This window comes from Schistocerca gregaria, chromosome 2, assembly GCF_023897955.1.
Source record: "Schistocerca gregaria isolate iqSchGreg1 chromosome 2, iqSchGreg1.2, whole genome shotgun sequence".
NCBI classification, from domain to species: Eukaryota; Metazoa; Arthropoda; class Insecta; order Orthoptera; family Acrididae; genus Schistocerca; species Schistocerca gregaria.
The window spans coordinates 658,185,948-658,212,057 of record NC_064921.1 but is presented as its reverse complement, the minus strand read 5'-3'; the positions used below and the strand labels follow the sequence as shown (position 1 = coordinate 658,212,057).

The window sequence follows — 26,110 nt, the reverse complement described above, 5'->3', positions numbered from 1 at the left end:
TATAACTCTGGATTTGCCCTGCCCATGAAAAACAGTTATCAGAAGATATTTGTTCTTCAGTTCACGGGTTTTAGTCACTTATGACACAATATACTGAGCATTATCTCTATTTATTTGCAGTGTATGTAATGTTAAAACTGAAAGTATAAAATAAAAACGGTTGCTGCAAAGGGACAAGTTCCAACGACCCTCACAGCACCATTACGCAATCTACTCGCTGCGCCTACCGCTACCTGGGATCTACGCCAGCACAAATGGCTCACGCCTTGTCCGACTATTTTTTTCCTAAATTCTTGACCATCTGGTGTTCCTATTTCTGTCGTGTTTGTTTGTGGCCAAGCCTTGCATATACAATAAATCAGGACGAAATCGGTGATGACGATCAAGCGCGTTTCTACAAAAGTTCTGCGAGCAACGGAATCCTGGTGAATCGAGATTATGCGAAACTATGCCGACAAACTTCCCGGCAGTTTCAATATATGTGCCGGACCAAGGGCCGGACCTAGGAGCTTGCCTTCCACGACTGAGCTATCAAGCACGAATCAGGACCTTCACTCACTGCTTTAGTTCCTGCAGTACCTTATCTCCTACTTTAGAAAAACCACGGATACTTCAATAAGCCTACACTCCTCTGAAGGATAAAAATTCGTGCTGGAAACAATCCCCTAGGCTGTGACTAAGCCACGTCTCTGTAACATCTTTTCTTCCATGAGAGTGGGTCCCGCAAGGGCCGCGCGGTTTAGCCGCTCGGTCTGGGGCGTCTTGTCACGGTCCGGGAGGCTGCACCGTTGGAGGGTCGAGTCCTCCCATGGGCAAGGATGTGAGTGTTGTCCTTAGCATTAGTTAGTTTCATTTGGATTAAGTAGTGCGTAAGCAGTTTGGTCCCATAAGACCTTATCACAAATTAAATTAAGTCCCACAAGGTATGCTGGATATCTTCCGTGCAGTTTGAAAGGCGGAAGATGAAGTACTGGCAGAAGTAGAACGGTGTAGGACGTCGTCCGTTGTGCATGGATAGCACCTTTTGTTACGTTGCGGCCGAGAAAGAGTTTTTACGGTCTCTCACTGCGTGCACACCCATAGAATTTGAACAGCGGAATTGTTGTTTGTGAGAAGAGTACCAAATACGAAAATGTAATTCAATGTTCGCATATCCGTCTTGAAATTTCTATTCCAATATAGTTTAGAACGACCAAGTATCTGAACTGGATGCGTAGTTTCACAATCATATTGGTTTGTGGGACAGTGAAATGATTTAAAATACATTTAAAATACATTTTTATTGCAAAACCTGCATATGTTAAAAGATGCATTGAAGAAACGTGTGTCAGATTTAGTGAGAGACCCAAGGAACCGCAAATTTTGTGCATCCAAATAGATAGGTCAGTAAGTTAGCTATCGGTCATGCATGCCTGGGACTTAGGGCAGTTAGAGGTTTCCGTGCTTTATCTGAAGCAACACTGTACCCATTTTAGAAGACATTTGCCTGTTATGGAACTGTTCTGTAAATAACCTCTGAAAAATGAAACCTACTTCAGCATAGGCAACGGGCGACGAGGGCTGGAATTCACTTACATAAAAATACTTAGTCATATCTCATATGTGATGTTGTTACATTGTAATATTTCCTCATATGCACTTAATCATAGATTTAAAGTATTAGCGATATATGATGGACTACCGCGCATCTGCCCCAATTGCGGCTCCGTCAGCCACTTAAAATCAGCATATCTTACATGTGATCCCACAGATGGAACCACGAAACTTAGGAAACAGTCCACTCTATGCAACTGTACTGTAATTTCCAGCAAAATACGCGTATACTCTGGAACAGAAGATCTAACCTTTAAAGGTAACTACGTTAGCAACAGATTACCTCAAAGCGAGAACTGAGACGGTTATCGCTTACTTTACACAGAAAGTGGTGTTTCCGTACGACCTATATACAACCTAATACGTCCATAATACGTGCATAAAGTGCAAAACCCTCCGTCTGTAATTACTGTGCAAGTAACTGGGAACCCTGACAGAAACAAAACAAGTCTGCCCAAATGCTTACCGAAACTTCGGACGGTCACAAACGCAAGTGGAAATATACACTACCGCATGATCATCGACAGACACTGTGTAACAAGACACGAGGTCACAAGCCACATCGATGAGGAATATAATAATGTACCACACAGTTCCGGAAGGCAAAACGGCCTGCGTGCCAAGATACGCTCGAAGAGTTACGAAAGTTAGAAAATAAATTACGACTGGCATGTAAAATAAAGAAGGGGGAAGTCTCAATGTCAGAGGACCGTGAAACAAGGCCAAGAACCGAAACGGACGAAGAGATCATTGCAATGAACTTGGACAGGAAAGAAATCGAAACAATGGAAACAACTGACTCGAACGAATTAGAAACTATCTTGAATTGATGTGGGAATTGTTGTTGTTGTGGTCTTCAGTCCTGAGACTGGTTTGATGCAGCTCTCCATGCTACTCAATCCTGTGCAAGCCTCTTCATCTCCCAGTACCCACTGCAACCTACATCCTTCTGAATCTGCGTAGTGTAGTCATCTCTTGGTCTCCCTCTACGATTTTTACCCTCCACGCTGCCCTCCAATACTTAATTGGTGATACCTCGATGCCTCAGAACATGTCCTACCAACCGATCCCTGCTTCTGGTCAAGTTGTGCCACAGACTTCTCTTCTCCCCAATCCTATTCAATACTTCCTCATTAGTTATGTGATCTACCCATCTAATCTTCAGCATTCTTCTGTAGCACCACATTTCGAAAGGTTCTATTCTCTTCTCGTCCAGACTATTTATCGTCCATGTTTCACTTCCATACTTGGCTATACTCCATGCAAATACTTTCAGAAACGACTTCCTGATACATAAATCTATATTCGATCTTAACAAATTTCTCTTCTTCAGAAACGCTTTCTATCCCATTGCCAGTCTACATTTTATATCCTCTCTATTTCGACCATCATCAGTTATTTTGCTCCCCAAAAAGCAAAATTCCTTTACTACTTTAAGTGTCTCATTTCCTAATCTAATTCCCTCAGCATCACCCGAATTAATTCGACTACATTTCATTATCCTCGTTTTGCTTTTGTTGATGTTCATCTTATATCCTCCTTTCAAGACACTATCCATTCCGTTCAACTGCTCTTCCAAGTCCTTTGCTGTCTCTGACAGAATTATAATGTCATCGGCGAACCTCAAAATTATTATTTCTTCTCCATGGATTTTAATACCTACTCCGAACTTTTCTTTTGTTTCCTTCACTGCTTGCTCAATATACAGATTGAATAACATCGGGGAGAGTCTACAACCCTGTCTCACTCCCTTCCCAACCACTGCTTCCCTTTCATGCCCCTCGACTCTTATAACTGCCATCTGGTCTCTGTACAAATTGTAAGTAGCCTTTCGCTCCCTGTATTTTACCGCTGCCACCTTCAGAATTTGAAAGAGAGTATTCCAGTCAACACTGTCAAAAGCTGTCTCTAAGTCTACAATTGCTAGAAACGTAGGTTTGCCCTTCCTTAATCTAGCTTCTAAGATAAGTCGTAAGGTCAGTATTGTCTCACGTGTTCCAACATTTCTACGGAATCCAAACTGATCCTCCCCAAGGTCGGCCTTTACTAGTTTTTCCATTCGTCTGTAAAGAATTCGCTTTAGTATTTTGCAGCTGTGACTTATTAAACTGACAGTTCGGTAATTTTCACATCTGTCAACACCTGTTTTCTTTGGGATTGGAATTATTATATTCTTCTTGAAGTCTGAGGGTATTTCGCCTGTCTCGTTTATCTTGCTCACCAGATGGTAGAGTTTTGTCAGGACTGGCTCTCCCAAGGCCGTCAGTAGTTCCAATGGAATGTTGTCTACTCCCAGGTCTATCAGTGCTCTGTCAAACTCTTCACGCAGTATCGTATCTCCCATTTCATCTTCATCTACATCCTCTTCCATTTCCATAATATTGTCCTCAAGTACATCGCCCTTGTATAGATCCTCTATATACTCCTTCCACCTTTCTGCTTTCCCTTCCTTGCTTAGAACTGAGTTTCCATCTGAGCTCTTGATGTTCGTACAAGTGGTTCTCTTATCTCCAAAGGTCTGTAGACAGTATCTATCTTACTCCTAGTGAGATAAGCCTCTACATCCTTACATTTATCCTCTAGCCATCCGTGCTTAGCCATTTTGCACTTCCTGTCGATCTCATTTTTGAGACGCCTGTATTCCTTTTTGCCTGCTTCATTTACTGCATTTTTTATATTTTCTCCTTTCATCAATTAAATTCAATATTTCTTCTGTTACCCAAGGATTTCTACTAGCCCTCGTCTTTTACCTACTAGATCTTCTGCTGCCTTCACTACTTCATCCCTCAAAGCTACCCATTCTTCTTCTACTGTATTTCTTTCCCCAATTCCTGTCAAATGCTCCCTTATGCTCTCCCTGAAACTCTGTACAACCTCTGGTTCTTTCAGTTTATCCAGGTCCCATCTCCTTAAATTCCTACCTTTTTGCAGTTTCCTCAGTTTTAATCTACAAGTCGTAACCAATAGATTGTGGTCAGAGTCCACATCTGCCCCTGGAAATGTCTTACAATTTAAAACCTGGTTCCTAAATTTGTCTTACCATTATATAATCTATCTGAAACCTGTCAGTATCTCCAGGCTTCTTCCATGTATACAGCCTTCTTTTATGATTCTTGAACCAAGTGTTACCTATGATTAAGTTGTGCTCTGTGCAAAATTCTACCAGGCGGCTTCCACTTTCATTTCTTTGCCCCAGTCCATATTTACCTACTACGTTTCCTTCTCTCCCTTTTCCTACTACCGAATTCCAGCCACCCATGACTATTAAATTTTCATCTCCCTTCACTATCTGAATAATTTCTTTTATTTCATCATACATTTCTTCAATTTCTTCGTCATCTGCAGAGCTAGTTGGCATATAAACTTGTACTACTGTAGTAGGTGTGGGCTTCGTATCTATCTTGGCCACAATAATGCGTTCACTATACTGTTTGTAGTAGCTTACCCGCATTCCTATTTTCCTATTCATTACTAAACCTACTCCTGCATTACCCCTATTCGATTTTGTGTTTATAACCCTGTAGTCACCTGACCAAAAGTCTTGTTCCTCCTGCGACCGAACTTCACTAATTCCCACTATATTTAACTTCAACCTATCCATTTCCCTTTTTAAATTTTCTAACCTACCTGCCCGATTAAGCGATCTGACATTCCACGCTCCGATCCGTAGAATGCCAGTTTTCTTTCTCCTGATAACGACATCCTCTTGAGTAGTCCCCGCCCGGAGATCCGTAATTTTCAAATGGAAATGAGATCATGCGATGAATCAAACAGAAATAGAAACACGAGAAAAACAGTGATGCTTTTCATTTGAGCACAGCTTTATTCATTCTGAAGTGACGTCGCATTTTCTAAAAAACAAAGGGGACGTTGATCGTAACAGATAAAGACTACACCATGTGCTTGACATGTTGTCCAGCACGTTGTAAAGTTGTCATTAACCAATTCGCTCGTTCCTCAAGGACTTTAACCAAGACGTGGACCTAACAGAAAGTTGTTGATCTTTTTATAGCCACTTGCGGACGCATCGGCTGTTGGCTTCCGTTTAGGGATCCCCGACCGATGTTTAACAATTTCTTTGACGTGTTTGCAGCACGTGTGGCTGTCATTGTCAAAGTTTAATTCTCCAAAAGCAGTTGAAGGTGAATCTTCGACACTGCCAGCCACTCGTTCTGTCAACAAGTCAGAAAAATCAAACGTTTGCCGGAAATTCCGATATGGAAGCGAAGAGCTAATACGTTGACAAGTACCTTAATTCCCATTGTTGATTTATGGCTGACCCCCGTTCTGCTGCGAGACACAGCGAGTACTGCGCTCTTGCCTCTTGCTGAGTAGGTGCCAGAACGGTGGCTGATGTTGCTTCATTCGTAGCCGTTTCGTCCAGCTTCGGTTCGTCTGTGACACAGCCAGATACACAGAATTCCGTGAGAAAATTTACAGCTTCACAGTGAGAATAATGATTGACCTCTCTGACTGGCTGAAATCCTCTACGATAACGTAAGTGCTCCATCTAATGATATCAGGAGGAGCTCAATGCATTCGGCATCTGTTAACGCCTTCAGCGTTCATTTCACTTGTAATGAAGGAACATCAGGCATAATTCTAGAATGAAGACTGTGACAGATGTCAACACTTCCGGTTTTTGGAACAGCGTTTATAGAGAGGCAACTGAAGTTAGGTTGGCAGACAGTTTGACTAATAGAGATAGTGATTGTTCGCTTATTAGGATGTGGAATCCTGTACTATCCCACATCGAAACAGAGTGTTCTTCGGTGCGACCACCCCAAGTGTTTGATGATAGTATTTGAGTGGGACATGTTGCCGACGGTGTTCTACCACAGTCTAATAAACACAGTCACGACACTCTTTTTTCTGATTAAGTAACGAAATAATTGTTACATTTTTGCATTCCGTGTATTACTAAATAACAAAGGGACATGAATTACCGAGAAATAAATCTAAAAGCAGTCAAATCAAGCTGATTCAATAACATAAGCTACTACTTGTTCATAAAAAAATACTTCTGAATTTTTGAATAAACGCAGCTTACCTCGCTGACAACAAAAGAATATAAAGACGAGGGTTGAATGAATGCCTCCACCTTCGTTAACTAAGTTTGGATAGGAATATTTTAATAAACACATAAATAATCCTTACAATGTGTTCTTTAATTACCAATGCTCACTTTTCCACATAATCACCAGTCAATTGAATAAATTTGTGCCAATGATGAACAAGTTTCCTGAAGCCGTCACGGTAGAAGTCGACACTCTGTTTCTGCAATCACAATCTCATAATCGTAATGGTGCACCCACGTTTCGTCTCCTGTCACAACTGAATGGAGAAAGGCGTCACCTTCATTCTCGTAACGCGAGAGGTGTTCCTGGCAAAGTTCAAGTCTGTGCGCTTTCGTTTCAGGAGTCAGCATCCAAGGTACCCATAGTGCACAGATCTTCCGATAGCCAAGCAAAGCAATAATGTGACTCACACGTTCTTGCGAAATGCCGATTGTGCTTGCAGTTTCTCTCTGAGTGATACGACGATCGTCCTGAATCAATCTGCCAACATTTCGCTTGTGAAACTCCGTGGTTGCTGTCACAGGACGTCCAACTCTTTGTTTGTCACCCAAGTCAGATGTTCCCGCCTCAACATCTTTCAACGTACTCGCCCGGAATATTTTACCCAAGAGGACGCCATCATCATTTAATCATACAGTAAAGCTGCATGTCCTCGGGATAAATTACGGCTGTAGTTTTCCCTTGCTTTCAGCCGTTCACAGTACCACAACAGCAAGGCCATTTTGGTTAATGTTACAAGGCCAGATCAGTCGATCATCCAGACTGTTGCCCCTGCAATTACTGAAAAGGCTGCTGCCCCTCTTCAGGAACCATATGTTTGTCTGGCCTCTCAACAGATACCCCTCCGTTGTGGTTGAACCTAGGGTACGGTTATCTGTATCGCTGAGGCACGCAAGCCTCCCCACCAACGGCAAGGTCCATGGTTCATGGGGGGGATGTGGGAATATGAGTGCCTAAATTACTTCAGATAATAGTTGTGTTAACATCATGCAGATTTATAAAATTGCAACGGCAAATGATAACAGAATTGAGTCGAATGTTACAATTTAAACATCAAAAATTACCAATACCTAACGCATTTAGACATCATATTTATTCAGGAAGTGGTGACGCATGGCACCGATATCGTAAGGTTCAAAAATGGCTGTGAGCACTATGGGACTTAACTTCTGAGGTCATCAGTCCCCTAGAACGTAGTACTACTTAAATCTAACTAACCTATGGACATCACATATACCCATGCCCGAGGCAGGATTCGAACCTGCGACAGTAGCGGTCGGGCGGTTCCAGACTGTTGTGCCTGAAACCGTTCGGCCAGCACCATCGGCGATATCGTAAGGAATGATGCAGTTTTAAACACAGAAACCTAAAGCGGTAAAACAAAGCAGTTTCTGCCAGAGGAATGTAAGTGGTTGTCTAGGATATTTTATTCATGAACATTTATGTACCAACGGCAAGCAGTAGACGAAGAAAAAAACAGCACACTTTTCCGGGACGAAAGTGCTCTGAAAGATGGTGAAACTGACGGTTTCGTCGACTTTTACATTAATTAGTTACGAGCTATACATTATTTAGAGTGATATACAAATCGAATTAATTTGATTTGAAAGTAGCCTACTCCATTATTTTATTTAAGGTTATCCGATAGCGATTGCCAATGTGTAAAGTACTTGTGGGCGTTTTGTTTCTTGATAATTACGTTTGGCTGGGCTGGCAGTTTCACAGACAGACAGCAGATCAAAGCGGGCTGGTGGGCACCATTAACTTAACGCAGGTTGTGAAGGTGACGTCGACGCCAGGTAGGACAGCGTTCGGTGACGGCAGCTGTGTGCACCGGTCAGTGCTCCTCTCGACCCGACGCAATAGTGAGAGCACGTAACGCCGTAATTGGAATTCTGCACAACAAGACCTCCGCTCCAGTTCTGCACGAGATGACGGTCGGTCACACGTTCCTAAGGCGTTTTCCTGCGGTGATGTCATATTCTAAAGCACAGCAAAGGTCCCAGGAAGCGACAATAATGAGCCTTGTTCGGAGAATGCAGGGCAGACGGCGCCGGTAGAGCAATATACCGTGTCTACGCAGCCTCTGTGGATTCAAAATAGTTCAAATGTCTCTGAGCACTATGGGACTTAACATCTATGGTCATCAGTCCCCTAGAACTTAGAACTACTTAAACCTAACTAACCTGAGGACATCACACAACACCGAGCCATCACGAGGCAGAGAAAATCCCTGACCCCGCCGGGAATCGAAACCGGGAACCCGGGCGTGGGACTCTGTGGAGGCTACAGGTATGTATGGCTCTATGCTCTCAGCAGTGCAGTCAGAGTTATACGTGGTGTGAACTCAAGAACATCCTGCAGAAGCCTGTTTAGGGAACTAGGGATACTAACTACTGCTTCCCAATAAATTTATTCTTTAATGAAATTTGTCATTAAAAATAGACCTATTTTTCAAACCAATAGCTCAATTCATGGAATCAGTACTAGAAATAAGAATATCTTCACAAGATATCCATTGATGAATTTCTCAGTAGAACAAACTGATTTGTATGTGCATATATATATATATAACTTTTGCACAATTTCAGTGCAGTAATGTGTTCATTGTAAATAAGTGTGTGTGTGTATGTGTATGTGTATGTGTGTGCGTGCGTGTGTGTGTGTGTGTGTGTGTGTGTGTGTGTAAGTACAATCTAACGTCTGCACCATTTCAGTGCAGTAATGTGTTCATTGTAAATAAGTATTGTAGTAGTTGTATTACACGTTTATTACGTTATAAGTAAATTTTTAGAAACTTATTTTAAATTCAGTGCATTAGTATTTGTAAAATGATTCTTTCATATAATATTCATTAAAAAATGACGATCATTCCACTTGGGACCTGCGGAATGGTACATTAGCTTATTTGTTTGAGTTGTAAATATTTGTCATGTATTGTTGTTTTTCTGACTTGTTCTTCATCTTGGAGGACCTCCTCACTACGGATCAATTGGAATGAAAGTAAATCTAATCTAGAACACGGCAAGCAAGGTGTGAGCATTCTATAAGTCCCAAAAAGTACCTGTAAGTGGGTCCCACACGTAGACAGGAGTCTTAGAAGGATCGTAGAAAATAACAAGTTCACACGTCCCTTTGAGGCACCGACAAGACAGAGCAAAAACACATTCCTTTCTTTAGCTGTAGCCCTCTGGTTGCCTGGTCCGACATAGTAGTTTTGTCAGATTATTGAGAGTTGGGGGACGCTCCCCGAGAATTGAGTCTTACGATTGGATGACTGCTCGTTTCAGGCTAGGACTGGCTCTCGAAGAAGGAGCGCATGTTACGAGGGAACACAGCAGGTCTTGATACGCTACAAGTGAGAGAATCACTTCGCATTCTGCTCGCGGAATTCGGTGTGAGAAGTAGTCATTTCACTTTGCAGCTGCGACTGGAGAAGGATGTAAAGTTTGCGGTAGGCAGCTTTTCGGGTTTCACAGGGATCGTCCGACACAGTGGCCGCCGCCTGTAGCTCCGGCAGACAACAGAACGACGCTGTTTAAAAAATGGTAAGATCTCCAATCGGCTTCCGCGTGTGTAAACCGCTAAGTTCTCAGTAAACGTTAAGAGTGTTAATGAGTAGAAGGAAGACGCCCTTCTGTCACGCATAATTCCACGAACTCAAATTTTGGCAATCACTGTCGTCAGATCGCCGAAACGGATCAGTGTGCTAATAATGTACTAAGCTACCTATCGATGGCTTCTGTAGAATCTCCGCTAACCTTGTGTACTTATAACTGTTTCATGTTCTTGCGATAATTTGTTAGTGAACAGCATGTTATGAAACATGTTCGTGTTATATTTCATTGCAACTACTGCATTCGTTTCGTGTGAGGATTTATAATAAGCAATAGAAGTTCACGTAACTTTCACTTACATTACATACGTATCTCACTTGGTTATAAAATGAAATTACTGTGTCTCTATTGCACCACCCTTATGAAGACATTGGTGCCATAATTTACCGTTAGTAAAAATGCTTGTGCACAAATGGTAGTTAAGAGTCTTCATTGGCATTTATATGCTGATACATATTAATTACCTAAAGCCTTAGGCGGTGCAGTAGTACAGCCGATTTGTTCATTACACCTTACACTATCATAAAAATTGGGGAAGGTTTTTGTGTGCTGAATAAACTGGATCAAATCCCCAATTTTAATTACCGCCATGAGCTACAAAACACTCTTGGAAGCACTCCCGTCCAAATACAAACGGTTTTATGTATGCCAGTAACCTATCCGTAAGCAAACTCAACGGGTTCCGTGTACATATGGACTTCAGAAGTGACGTTACCAGATGCGATATACGACAAATCATTCAGATCACAGCGCATAATAATATTTCTGTGGCTCGCACGGCGAATATCTTTCCTGGGAACGGGGTGTGGCAAATGAAAATCTCCTTGTTAAAAGACAATGCTCTGGCTCGGGCAGTCGAAGAAACGTGGAATAAATGTATTAAAGGTTACCAACAAATAGTACTGCGTAGTACTGCGAAATGAATCTTAAATTATTTTGTTTATTACATTCACTTAGACAACACTTAATGTAAAAACAGTTCAGTTTACAAATTCAGATACTCTTAATATAACGTTTAGAGCTCAGTCTTCCTGCTTCTTTTCTAACACAATATTTAAGATTTTGCCATGCAAGTTACGTTATTCGTTCAGTCCTGGGATGGATACTAAATGTGTTTAAGGTATAATTCGTTGTTGAATCCTATAAAGATGCATAATGTTTCAAATATTGCTGTTAAAATGTTAAAAACATTTCAAAACTTTAATAATTAATCTCTCTTATACGAAACAGCTGATAAGTTTTGATTCTTGTTTTTCACATGATCCTGTGTAATTGAATGGGCAGAAGTAAAATTCCAAATTCTTCCAAAGATCGAGATTCTGTCCCTAGATTTTTTTGGCGAGAAAGATTTAGGAGTGAAATACATTGGACAGATGTGATTCGTATATGATACTGCGTAACGCTCATTGGTTAGACAACATTACTCTACCTTCTCCCACTACCTGTTTTCAGTGCAGGAGGAGAGATTCTATGGTTTACTACAATACTCACTGTTCAGGCACTACGTGAGACTAACATCAGACTAAGGCTTTGCCCAGTTTCGCGTATTTATCGGGTGACCCCAGAGAAGAGACGCACCTGCAAACAGAAAGGAAATCATTCATTTCACAGTGACTGCTACATGGAAATTTATATGTGTTAAAATTAAACTTTTATTTTCACACTACATTAAAGTACTCAGGTGCCAGAAGTTGCAAGCTTAATTATTTCGGAGCATCGAGAAAAAGCCTCAGATCGTGCATTCCTTAATAGTCACCATCTTATGATAGGAATGTTTTTCATTTCTAATGCCACGTTATACACAATTACTATGGATAATTTCACAACACAAAATACAAGGCTTACAAATTACGCAAATCGAAACATTTATAAAACCAAATATAATGACTTCTCCAATCAAACAAACATACGATATTATTGTAATCACGAGCGCGACTCGTGGTCTAGTGGTTAGCATTATTGTCTATGGATCATGGTGCCGTAAGTTCGTTTCCCGGCCTGATCGCGGATTTTCTCCGCCCGGACACGAAGTTCAGTGTTGTCCCTATCGTTTCACCATCATTCGGCAAAATGGCGGGACTGCACTGTGGAAAGAAGTCGTAAGGGCTCTGATAATCGCTTAGTTGGGCGCCCCACAAACCAAACATCATCATCATCGAGTCGCATGGCAGAAGCAAAACCCGTAACATACTGCGAGTACTTTCTATTTTCCCTTGTACAGGAATTTCCAAGTCAGGCCTACAACCTTTGTTTTACACCTGCACTTTGTGTAGTCTACCAAGAAGTGATAATAAATGAAAGTGAAGACACACTGCTGTACAAATATTAACAAGTCATGCTGAAATAAAGAAGATCCTTATACTTCGACATCAACATTAACTGAAAAAATAAGAGAAAAATCTGTATTTTTGTTGGAGAGCACTCTATTAATCCACTATTTTGACAAAATTCTTTTTACGATGTTATTCCTTTATTTGGGTATTTAATACTTCAAGAAATACGTTGCGTAGGTAACACCAGCCGAAATACTGCTTTTACTCACTTGAAAGCGTCAGCGGCTGCGTCACTCTGAAACTGTAACATGCGCCCGTTGTGAAACGGTACCAAGTCAGGAAGGAGAATATAGACATTATTTCGTAACCATTCAACTCACTTGCTACTGGCATCCAGACGTATGCGTCTGATATCGCCCGTTGCAAACCAGCTAGACGCTGTTAACACAATTAGAGTGGTAGTTCAGTAATTACAAGAGATGCAGAGTTCGTTGCGGGTGAAGATTGTGTGAGCTCGCTCTGTCATCAAGTTGTTTAGACAGAACTGATTGAATGAACTGGTCCATGCACATTACGCACTGCTGATGAGGTAAGTATACACAGGTCTCGTCCTTGTTGAGCAGCTACTAATATTTCGTTCATGAGTAGTTCAACAAAAAATTTTTCATCATTTTTCTCTAATAATTATAATGTTTGTGTCAGTATGTGGACATCACTTAACATATGCCACTATTTATCGTAAAAGAAAACTACATAAAGGCCGTAATATTGTTGAAACCGTGAGCACGCCAGAAGACGAACATACGCCAACTGAAGTAATCAGATACTGGCAATGTCTCCATGTGATAAGGCCTATTTCCAATGGACTGACTTACACAAGAAGCTGAACATAAACTGCAAATGAAATGCAACACACAGAGTGCACAAAATAATATCCTTTTATAACATTTTTAAAGCTTTGGAAAAGGATGATCACAACAAAAGTAACCTCCAGGTACCGGATGGCGCAGTTGAAGAAGTAAAAAAGACCGGTAATTTGAGTGTCGTGGGTTCGAGCTCTATGCGGGAACGTATTTCAGTTTTTTATTTTTATGTTACTTACACTTCAAATTAACCGAAATGATACTTGTATTTACCAATATTTTAATAAAGGGTAAGATAAGTGAAAGTCAACGAAAATTTGAGATTGCAGATAAATTTCCAGGAAAGGACTGTAAAGAGTATACGAGAAATTCTTAAATCAAATTGTAGATACTTTTATTATTTTACATTCGATGATTTGCAAGTACTAGTGTGATAGTGTAAAAACAGGGGAAACAATAGTTTTCTCGGCATCATGAACACATTACAAACAACGCATTTTTACAATTGCACGGTAGTTTTAAAGTTGGTAAGTATAAAAAAAATCGTGAACAATCATAACAAATTCCGCTCATCGCACAGTGCGGTAGTAAATTAAACATAACTGAAAATTTCACCAAACATTGTCAGTGGGACCCTTTTTGATTCAGTCTCTTCGGGATGTGATTCTTTTTCCTCTTTCGTTGAGACAAGAGCAGCTTTGAACCTTTTTTAAAAAAAATCTTTACCTGAAGATTAAAATACACACCGGAGAGTTGAACTTGTGACTGAATTTTGGGGTGGGCATTGGGGTCGGAGGTGGGGGGAGGGGGGGGGGGTGGGGCATTACTTTAATACTACATGAAGGCAGCCATTATTCATTCTGAAAAATCTGATCGCATGAGAATGTGAATTTGTCTGTCCTCCACCTGAGTCAATTAAAAGGAGAAATTTGTTCTGCTGCACGTAAGGCTTGAACACATCGTCAAAAAATATTTGTGTAAAGTTGTCGCAAGTTTCCCAGATTTTATTGAAGTAATGATGACGTACCTATATTTTGCCACGTATTCATCTACCAAATTTCACTTTGCCTTCCCCTTTCATGCCATTTATGAAAGTATTAACAAATAATTAATTTCAGTTTATCTGCCGTGTAAGTAACTTAAAAACTGTTAGTAAAAAAAGGAAAGGTTTGCACATAATGACTCGACTCCATGTTCTGTGCTCTTTGGTTTTCGCAGCCTGGGACCTAACACAAAGGCTCTTCCCTCGCCTGACCCGCGCCAGAAAGTGATATTTTTTTCTAAACACGTGGGCGCCCGGAGCTCCCAATTCTGTCATTTCATTTATGGCCAAGTCCTACATTGACGCTAAATTTTTACGAAACTGTAGATGACGAGAAGGCCTTGTAATAGATGCTTGGGGTGTATTGTAGAGACGCAAGTTGGGCTGTTAGCACAGACAGGAAAGGAAACAAAAATCCAGCCAAGGGACGGGGACGAAAGACGCAATTATGAATGTAATGAAGATGAAGGAAAGCTAGGCGCTACAGTCTGGAACTGCGCGACCGCTACGGTCGCAGGTTCGAATCCTGCCTCGGGCATGGGTGTGTGTAATTTCCTTAGGTTAGTTTGATTTAAGTAGTTCTTAGAAGTTAAGTCCCGTAGTGCTCAGAGCCATTTGAACCAAACACATTTCTGTTGCAAAATAATAGTCGCAGAACAACGTTCCATTTTTGAAATTAATCTCTGGTCATACCTGATCAGTGTAATTTCTGGAATACTAATGTAATAGCCAATCCCAGAATGTAACTGCTGCCAATTCAGAGTGCACGATACCAAGTTCCAGATGTGACTTACACGCATGCGTGAATTTAAAATTAGGTTTGACGTTCAACGATTGTCTATATTTCTCCTCTTTTACAGAACGGCAATAAATATCCTATCTCACGTTTTACATATGTGAACCAACAAGCGATCCCTCCGGAGCACTAAATATAAATTTCCAGCGTTCTTGGTACTTCATGTTTGTAAGACTGCTAATAAACAACCGACTCCGACTTTACATTTCTCACCCATCTCCTTCCCAAATGGCCTGTATGTAGAGTGGTGACGTAACACGACTGTTAAGCTGTTTGGATGTCTCAGAAACTTGTCAGAATCGGATATAAGGAGGCACCTTTGGAACTTCACAAGACTGTCTCCGAGAAACAGGCCAAGTGCGGCTACAACAGGGGTTATGTCATCGCCATGTCTAATGACCTCTAATTTGACGGTACGCTGCAGAGTTTGCCAGGGCTCAAGGACTAAGGGAAGTTACTCAGTTTAATGTGTGGATTTTAAATATGCCATTATCGTCGTGTGTCCCACATAGGAAACTGAATAAATATGAGCTGAATTTGTACATGATGGGCCAGTGAAGACGATGTTACGGTCGAAGAGCTTATACAGCGTGCGGGAAGTAATTTGACCAAAAGTGTTGGGCAGAAAGACAGCATCAAACAAAGGAATATGAGTACAGGGACTAGGGGTCTCAGCTGCACATTATCGACGCTACAGCAACATAACTGAAATCTGACATATTGATGTCTTTACTCAACTTGAAACGTGATCCACAGAAAATTTATATCTAAATAAAATGATTGTACTAATCAATAGCCACGATGAGAACAAGAAAAAATTAAAGAATCACTTACACTTGTATTGTACTTAAATGACATACCGTAAAGCACTTTTTAGAAATGAAATCATTACATGTCGACCTTTCATATTTCAAAAGTCCTATAAAGATCAAAGTAAATAAAAATGCATATAATCTCGTACACAGATTTTCCACCACTTAATTAACATAATTGTGTCGTAGCAAATTTTTCACGCTGGCATAGCGCCGTAAATATTTATCTGCGATCCCTAGTTCCTTTGCTCAAATTCTTTCACCCGATGTTTTCATGCTGTTTCTAGCGTGCAAGAAAAAAAAAGAACTATAACATGAGACACCAGAACATGGTAATCAGCTTGTAACTACTACATAATGCATTAGAAGCAAATATATTGCAGGCCACTGAAGGTGGTTCATAAACAAAAGAAATGAAACGAGTATGAAAAAAAAAACTGCCTTTCATTTGGTTCTAAAATTGGGACATACTTCCATGAAATAAAAGATACAGCAAACATATTAACATTAGCAGCAATTGTTTATGTACATCGACTTAGAAAGTATGCATGTTCTTCCATCTTTCTAAATTGTTGATGTGAGTGGAATTGACAACTTTTCCTTGGTATCTACACGCAAAAAAGTAAACAAGGAACGTTAATAGCAGCCAACAAAGAGTAGGAGATTCTTTTCTAGCACGGGTGGAAATGTATCAGGCGTTATATTGCATGAATAACTATGGTGTGAGTTGTGGAATTCGTGTAGACTTCAGGTTCAATTAAGTTTTATATTCTTTCACGTTCTCATTTTCCTAAATCGCTTTTTGTTTATTTCTGTGACGTACAGTGTTCAACTGAATTGGTGCCTCTCTATAAGAACCTCTCAGTCTTCTAAATGTCAGCCTCTATCTTTTACCAAAGGTTTCAATTAAAAGCGGAGTTCTCTGATGTCTGTTGATTACATCCAAAGACGTTGTTCGGTAGTTCATCATTGTGGAACGTTACGTTAAACAATGTCACGCGACTTTTTAAGACTATCCGCTTCTTTCTTCAGTCGTACAAAAATGGCTCTGAGCACTATGGGGCTTAACTTCTGAGGTCATCAGTCTCCTAGAACTTAGAACTACTTAAACCTAACTAACCTAAGGACATCACACACATCCATGCCCGAGGCTGGATTCAAACCTGCGACCGTAGAGGTCGCGCGGTTCCATACTATAGCGCCTAGAACCACTCGGCCACTCCGACCGGCTTTCTTAAGTCGCCCTGAGGTCTGAATTGAGGTGTCGTATCTTCCTTTTCTGAGCAGCTGCTTTCCGGTTTGATATAACTGGATGTATATAGCTGCTGAAGGTTCCTGTATGTTTGTGAAACTGAAGTGGCTGACTTCTCCATTGCCTCCTTCAACAACGAAACCGAGGAGTAAATGGCTTAAGAACGAGTTGAACATGATGCTGGCACAAGACGAACTACAAGTGTCGACATCCAGAGTACATTTAGGGCTGTAAAATATTCATAAATAATATATAATAAAGAACCTGTTGAGGCACAAAAAGGGTTTCCCCATTACGTTGTTATAATACAGGGAAGCAGAAACTCGTACTGTGTTGGATTAGTGATTACCTCATATAATTTCAGTGCCAGTTGATAATGTCTCTAACAGTTCCCAGAATTTTTCTTTGCTCCATTCTGCTTCAAATATTGTCTCTACTAAGTGAATAGCTGCGTTAAAGATTATTATTACCGTTTCTGTTTAACCCGTGATTAAGCATCCCACAATCTATGAATCCGTGATATCAGTAGCAATGGGTACCATTGCTTGTAACATGTCATTAAAAAAGAAAAGACGAACACTTTCGAGTGGAGCTCGCGTTATGAGTATTCAGTACAACTTAATTATGCAATTGAGTTGGCGTGTATAAAAACACGTGACATAAACGGTCGCATCTCTTCATTTCATCGACTTAGAACCTCATATTGTCTACACCGCCAAGGGTTCGTAGATCTTCGTATTTGACGTAAAGTCAACTAGATACCTTTACCCGTTCTTCAGGAATAGCTGTCACAACAGACGGACGAACGGACAGGCTGACAGACAGACAAATGGACAGCAAAGTGATCCCCTAACGGGTCCAACTTTTTCCTGGATGCAGTACGGAACCCTAAAAGGATAAAAAATGTCTTCCGAGTATCTTCACGGTTTCAGATTGTTTCAAGTGCCCCTAAGGATATTCATATTTATAAATGGGCTCCGATTGTCAAGGCGTATTACTTCTGAGTGAACCATACTGTACACAAACTACTGATGCCATAATGGGGCAGCTGAGGAGCATGGACCACAGATTGGAAACGTTTATGGTAACAGAGTACATCAACTTTTCAAATTTTTTTCCGAATTAAAATGACAACAGCGCCTCGCCCTTCCACAGAAAAGAGAGCGCTAAATTTATCTGTGTAAACCCGGAATTTATTTGTTTATTTCTTTTTGTCTCTGGAGGAATCATGTTCACTGAAAATAATTACATCGTAATAAATGTTAGATAAAATTCATTAAATGAAGACATTCGCGAAGGTAATTTCTTCTGTTTTATTTTTAAGAACTAACGTATGTGCTCGGGAAAATTTTCCGATTTCAGCCCAATGTTCCGGGGTTGGTTTTCGAAGCCCTTATATTGTCTCGACAATTTAAACTACGGCAGGCGAACCATTCACTGCTGCTAGTGATTCCACTTATGAGAGAAAGCAATAATATTGTTTTACAGAGCTACTTTCACACAAAAGAAACAATCACTATTGTTCTGTGGTGTACTGTGAATTTATCAACAGTTAAAAATTAGCGGAGTTGAGACCGATGACCTCGCTGTTTGGTCTCCTCCCCAAAACAAACCAACCCCATATAGCGGAGTAAGTTTTGCGTGATTGTTCAGCTGTCGTAGAAGATGTTCAAACATCGTGGGCTGCTTTACCTTCAAAGGTGATGGAGTGCAATGCTAGTTCATCTGCTTGTGCTGCTCCTCTGAAACCGATTTCCGTAAACCAAATGAACCAGCAAAGTACTGGTGACGATTCATGGACCTCCTGGTCAACGCAAATCACAATGCCTCTCGAAAAATAAATCAATAGGGACCACCCGACTGAAAATCTTGGCTCTGTGATGCTAATTCGCTATTACAGCGTCGAAGGAGTGAGCAAAGCAAAATGCCACACTCTGCAGAGAATTTTAAAATACTATAAAACTGTCGTGATAGTAGACTTGAGAATACTAGACGACGATAATATACACGAGGTTACCAGAAGAGTTAGGAAAACTAAGTACTGCAAACACCACCTCATCCTGAACCTGCTTACAGATGTACATAACAAATGATTTGAAACCACGCAGCAACTAAATTTCTTAAGATCGCGCTGGAAAGCCTAACATGCGGATCGGAATATTGCATTCGGCTTAGATGTGAGACCTACCATATGTCAGGAAACAAGATTGCAAATCACCATGCGAGAACTTCTAGGGTAGAATGTGAACAAGCTTATACCATCAACATAAAACGAGCTTAAGATAAGCTACAATCATTATGTGAGCAGAATTTGTCTGCTTGAATCCATGAAAGAAATTTAAACCGAAAGGCTCCCGGTTTAGACAGCATCCACTGGCATTTCTTTCAAGTCGTAAGATCACCGACAGGTCCCACACAGAGTCCACAGAATTCGAGAATGCCGATGCCTTTCAGAAAGCCATAGGAGCAGTAGATGAAGTATTTCCAAGGAATTAAACGCTCTTAAACCATACATTTGCCAGTAGTTGTCTAAACATGGTCCAACCAAACCAAAGGCAACATGTTCCTACTTACTAGCACATTTCTACTTAAACAGCCAGCTGTCAACCCAGAAATTTACTGTTTTTCTTTGAGAGCTTCATCGCTCCTCAAAATGTACCTCCATCGTATCTCCTGTTACCTTGGACAGATTTTTTAGCTTAGGTAATATCTGACGAAGGCAGTCACGAAACTTCGAACTGTCTCCTGCGAGCTGTAATTCCAAATATGCGTCGTTATCCCCTAGCCTCCGAATTGTAGTACGTATACCGTTAGACACTGCAGTGGACCAGCGTAGCTCAATAATACCCACGCAAAGAAGCGACCATGCATATAATACTTGGAACAGCTTCTTTACCTGCACACCTGCTCCTTACAGTCGTTCACATCATCGAATCCATTCGAAGCGGGAACATGTTCTCGTCAGAGTATACATGTAACTACAAAGTTATCCTTCACTCCCAAATCTCCATCTGTTTGAAGGTGTGGGAACAGGCAGCGCCCAAGAGCCCCTGAAGACTGAAGAACCAGAAAGATTCGCCCAAGCGCTAAAGAAACTGGTATAGGCAGAGACATGTAAACAGGAAGAATACGGCGCTGCGTTCGCCAACACGTATATAAGACGACAAGTGTCTCGCGCAGTCGTTAGATCGGTTACTACCGCTACAATGACAGGTTATCAAGGTATAAGTGAGTCTGTACGTGCAGTTACAGTCAGCGAACGAGCGATGGAACACAGCATCTCCGAGGTTGCGATAAAGTGGAGGCTTTCCCGTACAACCATTACACGAGTCTACCGTGAATATCAGGAATCCGGTAAAACATCAAATCTCCGCCATCTCTGTGGCTGGAAAAAGATCCTGCAAGAACGAGACCAACAACGACTGAAGAGAATCTTTCAGCGTAACAGAAGTCAAACCCTTTTTCAAATTGCTGCAGATTTCAATGCTGGCCATCAACAAGTGTCAGTGTGCGAACCACTCAACGAAACATCATCGATATGGGCAGTCGGAGCCGAAGCCCACTCGTGTACCCCTGATGACTGCACGACACAAAGCTTTACGCTTCTCCTGGGCCAGTCAATACCGACAATGGACTCTTGATGACTGGAAACATGTTGCCTGGTCCGACGGGTCCCGTTTCAAATTGTTTCGAGCGGGTGGACGTGTGCAGGTATGGAGACAACCTCATGAATCCATGGATTCTGCATGTCAGCAGAGGACTGTTCAAGCTGGTGGAGGCTCTGTAATGGTGTGGGCCGTGTGCAGGAGGAATGATATGGGACCCCTGAAACTTCCAATACGACTCTGACAGGTGACACGTACGTAGGCACGCTGTCTGATCACCCGCATCCATTCATATGTGTTGTCAATCCCGACGGACTTGGGCAATTGCAGCAGGACTATGCGACACCACACACCTCCAGAATTGCTACAGGGTGGCTCCAGGAACACTCTTTTGCGTTTAACAATTTCCGCTGGCCACCAAACATCCCAGACATGAACATTGTTGCGCATATCTGCGATGCCTCCTTGCGACGTGCTGTTCAAAAGAGATCTCCACTCCCCCCCCCCCCCCCCCCATACTCTTACGCATTTATGGACAGCCCTACAGGATTCATGGTGTCACTTCCCTCCAGAACTACTTCAGACATTAGCGAGTCCATGCCACGTTGTGTTTGCGGCGCTTCTGTGTGCTCGCGGGGACCCTACACGATATTACGTTTACCAGTGTCTTTGACTCTTAAGTGTAATTGGTGACAATTTTGCGGCACCACGGAAAAAAATGCTTGTTTACGGCATTCCTGTATCACAAAAAACACACAGGCATCAATTTTCCCCAGAAAATATGGATCATTCACAACAAGATATGAACAGACCGAGAAAGACGGGCAAAGGCATCTTTACTAGATCTATATCCCTTTATACTTAATTATAATTGTTCTAGGTTTCTGTACTTGAATGTAAGCATACATAGTTTGCTATGCCAAAGACTAAATAAAAGTGAATAAAACTCACAATGAGATACTGGTTTTTTGGCCTGAGCTATTTCTTAATTTTTCAGGCAACATTGTTCAAGCGCTAAGACTGCAACGTACTAGCGAAGCCTCGAAGTTTTGTTAGCTTCCCCCTACTTTAATAAAACTCGTTTTATATGTTGCATTCTAGATGCAGAGTCTACATTCGCAGAATCTGTTGGGTAGACAGCAGTGAATCTGTGTGATATCATTCAGGCGGAAGGCGCTGACGACGAGCGCTAATGGCTGTTTGCTAAAGAGTAGTCCCGACGGACAGATCGTTGAAGACAGTTACGAGACGTGCTCAGTGTGCCGGTCGAGTGTGTAACGGGAGTCTCCAGGCAGGTGGGCTCTCTTCCAAACGTACTATGAGCCTCGCGGCCAAGACCACCGCTCCTTGACAACGGCACAGCAGTATTAAACTCCAGCAGGCGTGCACGACCAAGGTACGTAAGAAACGACGGAAGTAAGTTTATCGCCCTGAAAATGATTTCAGGAGGACAATGTTTTAATGATTTAAATAGTTTCTAATGCGTGGCAAGTACATCGATGGCAGGGAGTAGAACGGGTTCGAAATTATTTTTTAGCCTAGTTTTTTATTGGTCTACAATGTTCCTTAGATATACTATGTTAAGAGTGTGATTTACTGCAGGTGGATCTGGCGCATCCGAGTGCTTGAATGCTACCAATGTATTACTACAACAGTTATCTGCGGAATAAGCGTCCAGTTATCGGATACTATTAGAGAGGGCATTAGTAGAAACTAAACTACTCTTCTGAACCGCAGTCCTCTTCGTAGCATGATTCGTTTATGGTAAACAGTCTGAAAGCCCGTGCTTATCTCGCGTCTGCTAAATATATAATTTCGATTGATTTATATACAAAGTACGAGTAAAACGTGAGTAGTCGAAGATTGCAAAGAAACACATTTATACGGTTATACGGATGGAAATGTTCGAAAAGTAATCCCAATCGTGCAAAAAACGCTTCGATCGGTAAGTGGAAGCCAGTTAACCGATATAATTTCGTCAAAGTGAGAGTGTTTCGATATCGTCGAAAAAAGGGACAATTTATCGGTGCAGGCATTACCAACTGAATGTTTGTTCAAATTCAACACTGAAAAACAGAAGTTGAAACTTTAAACGCTTGTTTTCAAGATAACGCTTTTAAGTTGGCGGGAGCTATTACTCATGAAATATACATTCGATTACGTTATACCTTTTCTAAACTTGTGAGCTGGCGTTTATTCCACTATACTACGTAGGATTTTCGTGATATAATTCAATTTCGATTGGCGCAGGTTCTTGTAACAACGTTGTTGTCAAAAATACTGGCTTTTACTAAAAAGTGCCATCATTTTATTGAAAACTACTTTTTTAAATATCCCTATGTACTACGCTTGACCGAGCGAGGTGGCGCAGTGGTCAGCGCACTGGACTCGCGTTCTGGAGGACGACGGTTCAATCCCGCGTCCGGCCATCCTGATTTAGGTTTTCCGTGATTTCCCTAAATCTCCCCAGTCAAATGCCGGGATGGTTCCTTTGAAAGGGCACGGCCGATTTCCTTCCCCGTCCTTCCCTAATCCGATGAGACCGATGACCTCGCAGTTTGGTCTCTTCCCCCAAACAACCCAACGCAACTACGCTAAACAATAACATCAGTTTCAAAGCTGTTTTTGAAATTTTATTTCAGGTTGAAAATCGTGGTATTCAAAGCTCCCACCATCTGCCCTCGCACTCTTTCGATACCTTGGTAGTGTCCTTGGGTACTATTTTTTTTACTTAAAAAGTACACAATACTATCTTCAGGGTGTACAATATAGCCCAAAGTTAGTTTTCTTATTTGTTTTTTCCTTAACTGGAACGGTGGAAGAGGTTCGCTACCTTGATGGCATAGGACGCGTAGAACACACAGTAGCATAATATCCCGATTTCCACGACTTAACAGCCATTACCTCTTCACCAACACTACCATAAACACCACCACGACCGCTCTCTCCCCCCGAGTCGTTACGTCCCAGCTATTTGATCCATTAATCAATTATTGTGTACCTCTCGCCTTTACAAGGCAAAGTTAAAGGAAGAAATTAGTAATACCCTGGTATAGTCTCTAAGAAGAGGATAACAGTCCCCCAGGATACAAGTGTGGTACTCAGTATTTATATGCCTCATATTACGTTGTAGCAAGGTCGCTAGGTTTCCATGATTCAGTTCACCATTTAATCATATGGAATGAAATATTCGTTTGATACGTTCAAATTAAAATTTATTGTAATCTTTCAGGAACTCAGTTCTAGTTATGTCGTGAGAGTTCCTGAATGAAGGCAGTTGTTTAACGACGACGTAATTAGCCTTTTGTCGCTGTTGATCGTCACCATCGGTATGCAGTATACAGTATAATGAAGGGTAACACGACAGAGGAAATTTCTTAGACGAAACACCTGCTTTCCGAGAGGAGTTTGAGGAGCAAACGTACGATACGTCGGTATTGTTATTAACTCACAGTCTTACTAGGCGGGTTCTTTCTATGCAACAAAGCTATTTACTATGCGTTCTATTGGAGACAGCTTGTGATTCCCGAGTTCCTACGTTAGAGAAACGTAGAACTCTTGTCTTTTATCCCGGTCTCCTAACCATTCCCTCAGCATCATGTACCCTCACCCTTCCCTTACTGAAATACCGCTAAAAGAGATAATTTATAGAGTTACAAACAGTCGATAAAGTAGAGCGCCACTATCAAAATGCGAAACAGCCACATCATCAATTGTAACTTTATTCTTAAAGGTGTTTCGATTAATCAATTCCTACAATTCTCGCAATACATGCAGTAAAGATTCCCTTCCTAGATAAATAATGTGGTGATTACACACAAACAGCTGTTATCGGTTAATCGAGAACCATGGTAGATGTAACCAATGACAATCGTCGTTTGGTGTAAACGAGAATAAATTGTATAGCCTTTCTTGTTCATACATGTTTTCGAAAAGTTTGAAATAATTTTGCAAATTTTATACCGTAGTAGTTACAGTGAATATATGTTTGTTAAATCTTCTACGAGACTTACGCCTTATTGTTTCTGCTTCACAGCCTACAATGTTCGTGGTTTCAGTCTCGCCTGTTGGCTCCATGATTGAGCTACTCCTTATGGTTTTATTGATAGGACTACATACAGTCAGTGGCCAGAGCAGCTTAATACAGTGTCACTGCAATATAAACAGGCTAAGGGGCTCTGCGATGGACGTAGTCTGTTCAAAGTCCAAGGTGAGTAAGTCGCACCACACACATTTTTTTTAATCGACGAAAGAAATGTCTCAGTCGTTTCAAAATCCGTTTGTTTTGCCTTCTACGCAACCTCGCTTTCTTAAAGATAACGCCCTAAGGAACCTTTAACACCAATGTTCACTTATTTCTTTCCAGAATCTTGCCGGGAAACTACAGTGTAGTAAAGGTAAGTTTCTCAAGCTATACTAACATTTGATTTCATTGGTAGTTCACCGTAATTCAATAATAATGTGGAAAATATACTGTAACAGGAAAAGTTTCAGCCTGATTAATTGCATTCAACAATAATTCAGTCAATGAATCAGTTAAGGAAGAGCTGAAGTTCACAAAACTTCTGTTCTACGGAGACAGACGGATCTACATCGTAGCAGGAGGGCTAGTTTAAGTTGAAATATCATAGTTTGTCATAGGGAAGCTATGAATTTGTCATAACAATAATAAGTTTTTTATGTTTGGCGTATTCCGTAGGAGTATTTCTCACAACACTGAAAATTCGTATAGGCCTATTACCATCGAGGTCTAACATTCTTAAGTCTGTTTCCGCCCATAACCTTCTATTCTAAATTTTTGTTCGGTCCAAAGGCGTTAATAACGAGATTGTGTCCTCCCACAAAAATAAGGACCAATTGGAATCCAGGCTCTTCGATTGAATATGCGTAAATGTATATTGTCATAGTCACCATAGTGTTGGTAATGTCTACGTGTCTTTAGCTTGTTCACAGCATTACTCGTAGAAGAAAACGGATTGCATTGTATTCAGCACTATTTGCGCTGCTGGTGTTAAATTGTATGTCTAGAAGTGTATCTATCATTATCTAAATGCCGCGGGGTGTTCAAAAAGTCTCTCCGTACGTTAGCCGCGGGTGCCGTATGCCGCAGTGAATATACCGAAACGAAACTCAATTATTAATTTATTGAATATTCATATTTACTTGCCAATTTTCACAT

At 41.1% G+C, this 26,110-nt stretch overlaps 1 protein-coding gene across 1 annotated transcript in view; it reads left to right on the top strand.

Moving 5' to 3' along the window:
* The first annotated feature begins 22,247 nt into the window (after positions 1 to 22,247).
* The window catches only part of LOC126336290 (macrophage mannose receptor 1-like), a 64,717-nt gene continuing 60,854 nt past the window's right edge, over positions 22,248 to 26,110 (top strand). The window contains exons 1-3 of the mRNA XM_049999823.1: positions 22,248 to 22,327; positions 24,968 to 25,141; positions 25,298 to 25,328. Coding sequence (XP_049855780.1) covers positions 24,974 to 25,141; positions 25,298 to 25,328 — 199 coding nt within the window. The 5' untranslated portion in view covers positions 22,248 to 22,327; positions 24,968 to 24,973. The remainder of the gene's footprint in view (positions 22,328 to 24,967; positions 25,142 to 25,297; positions 25,329 to 26,110) is intronic.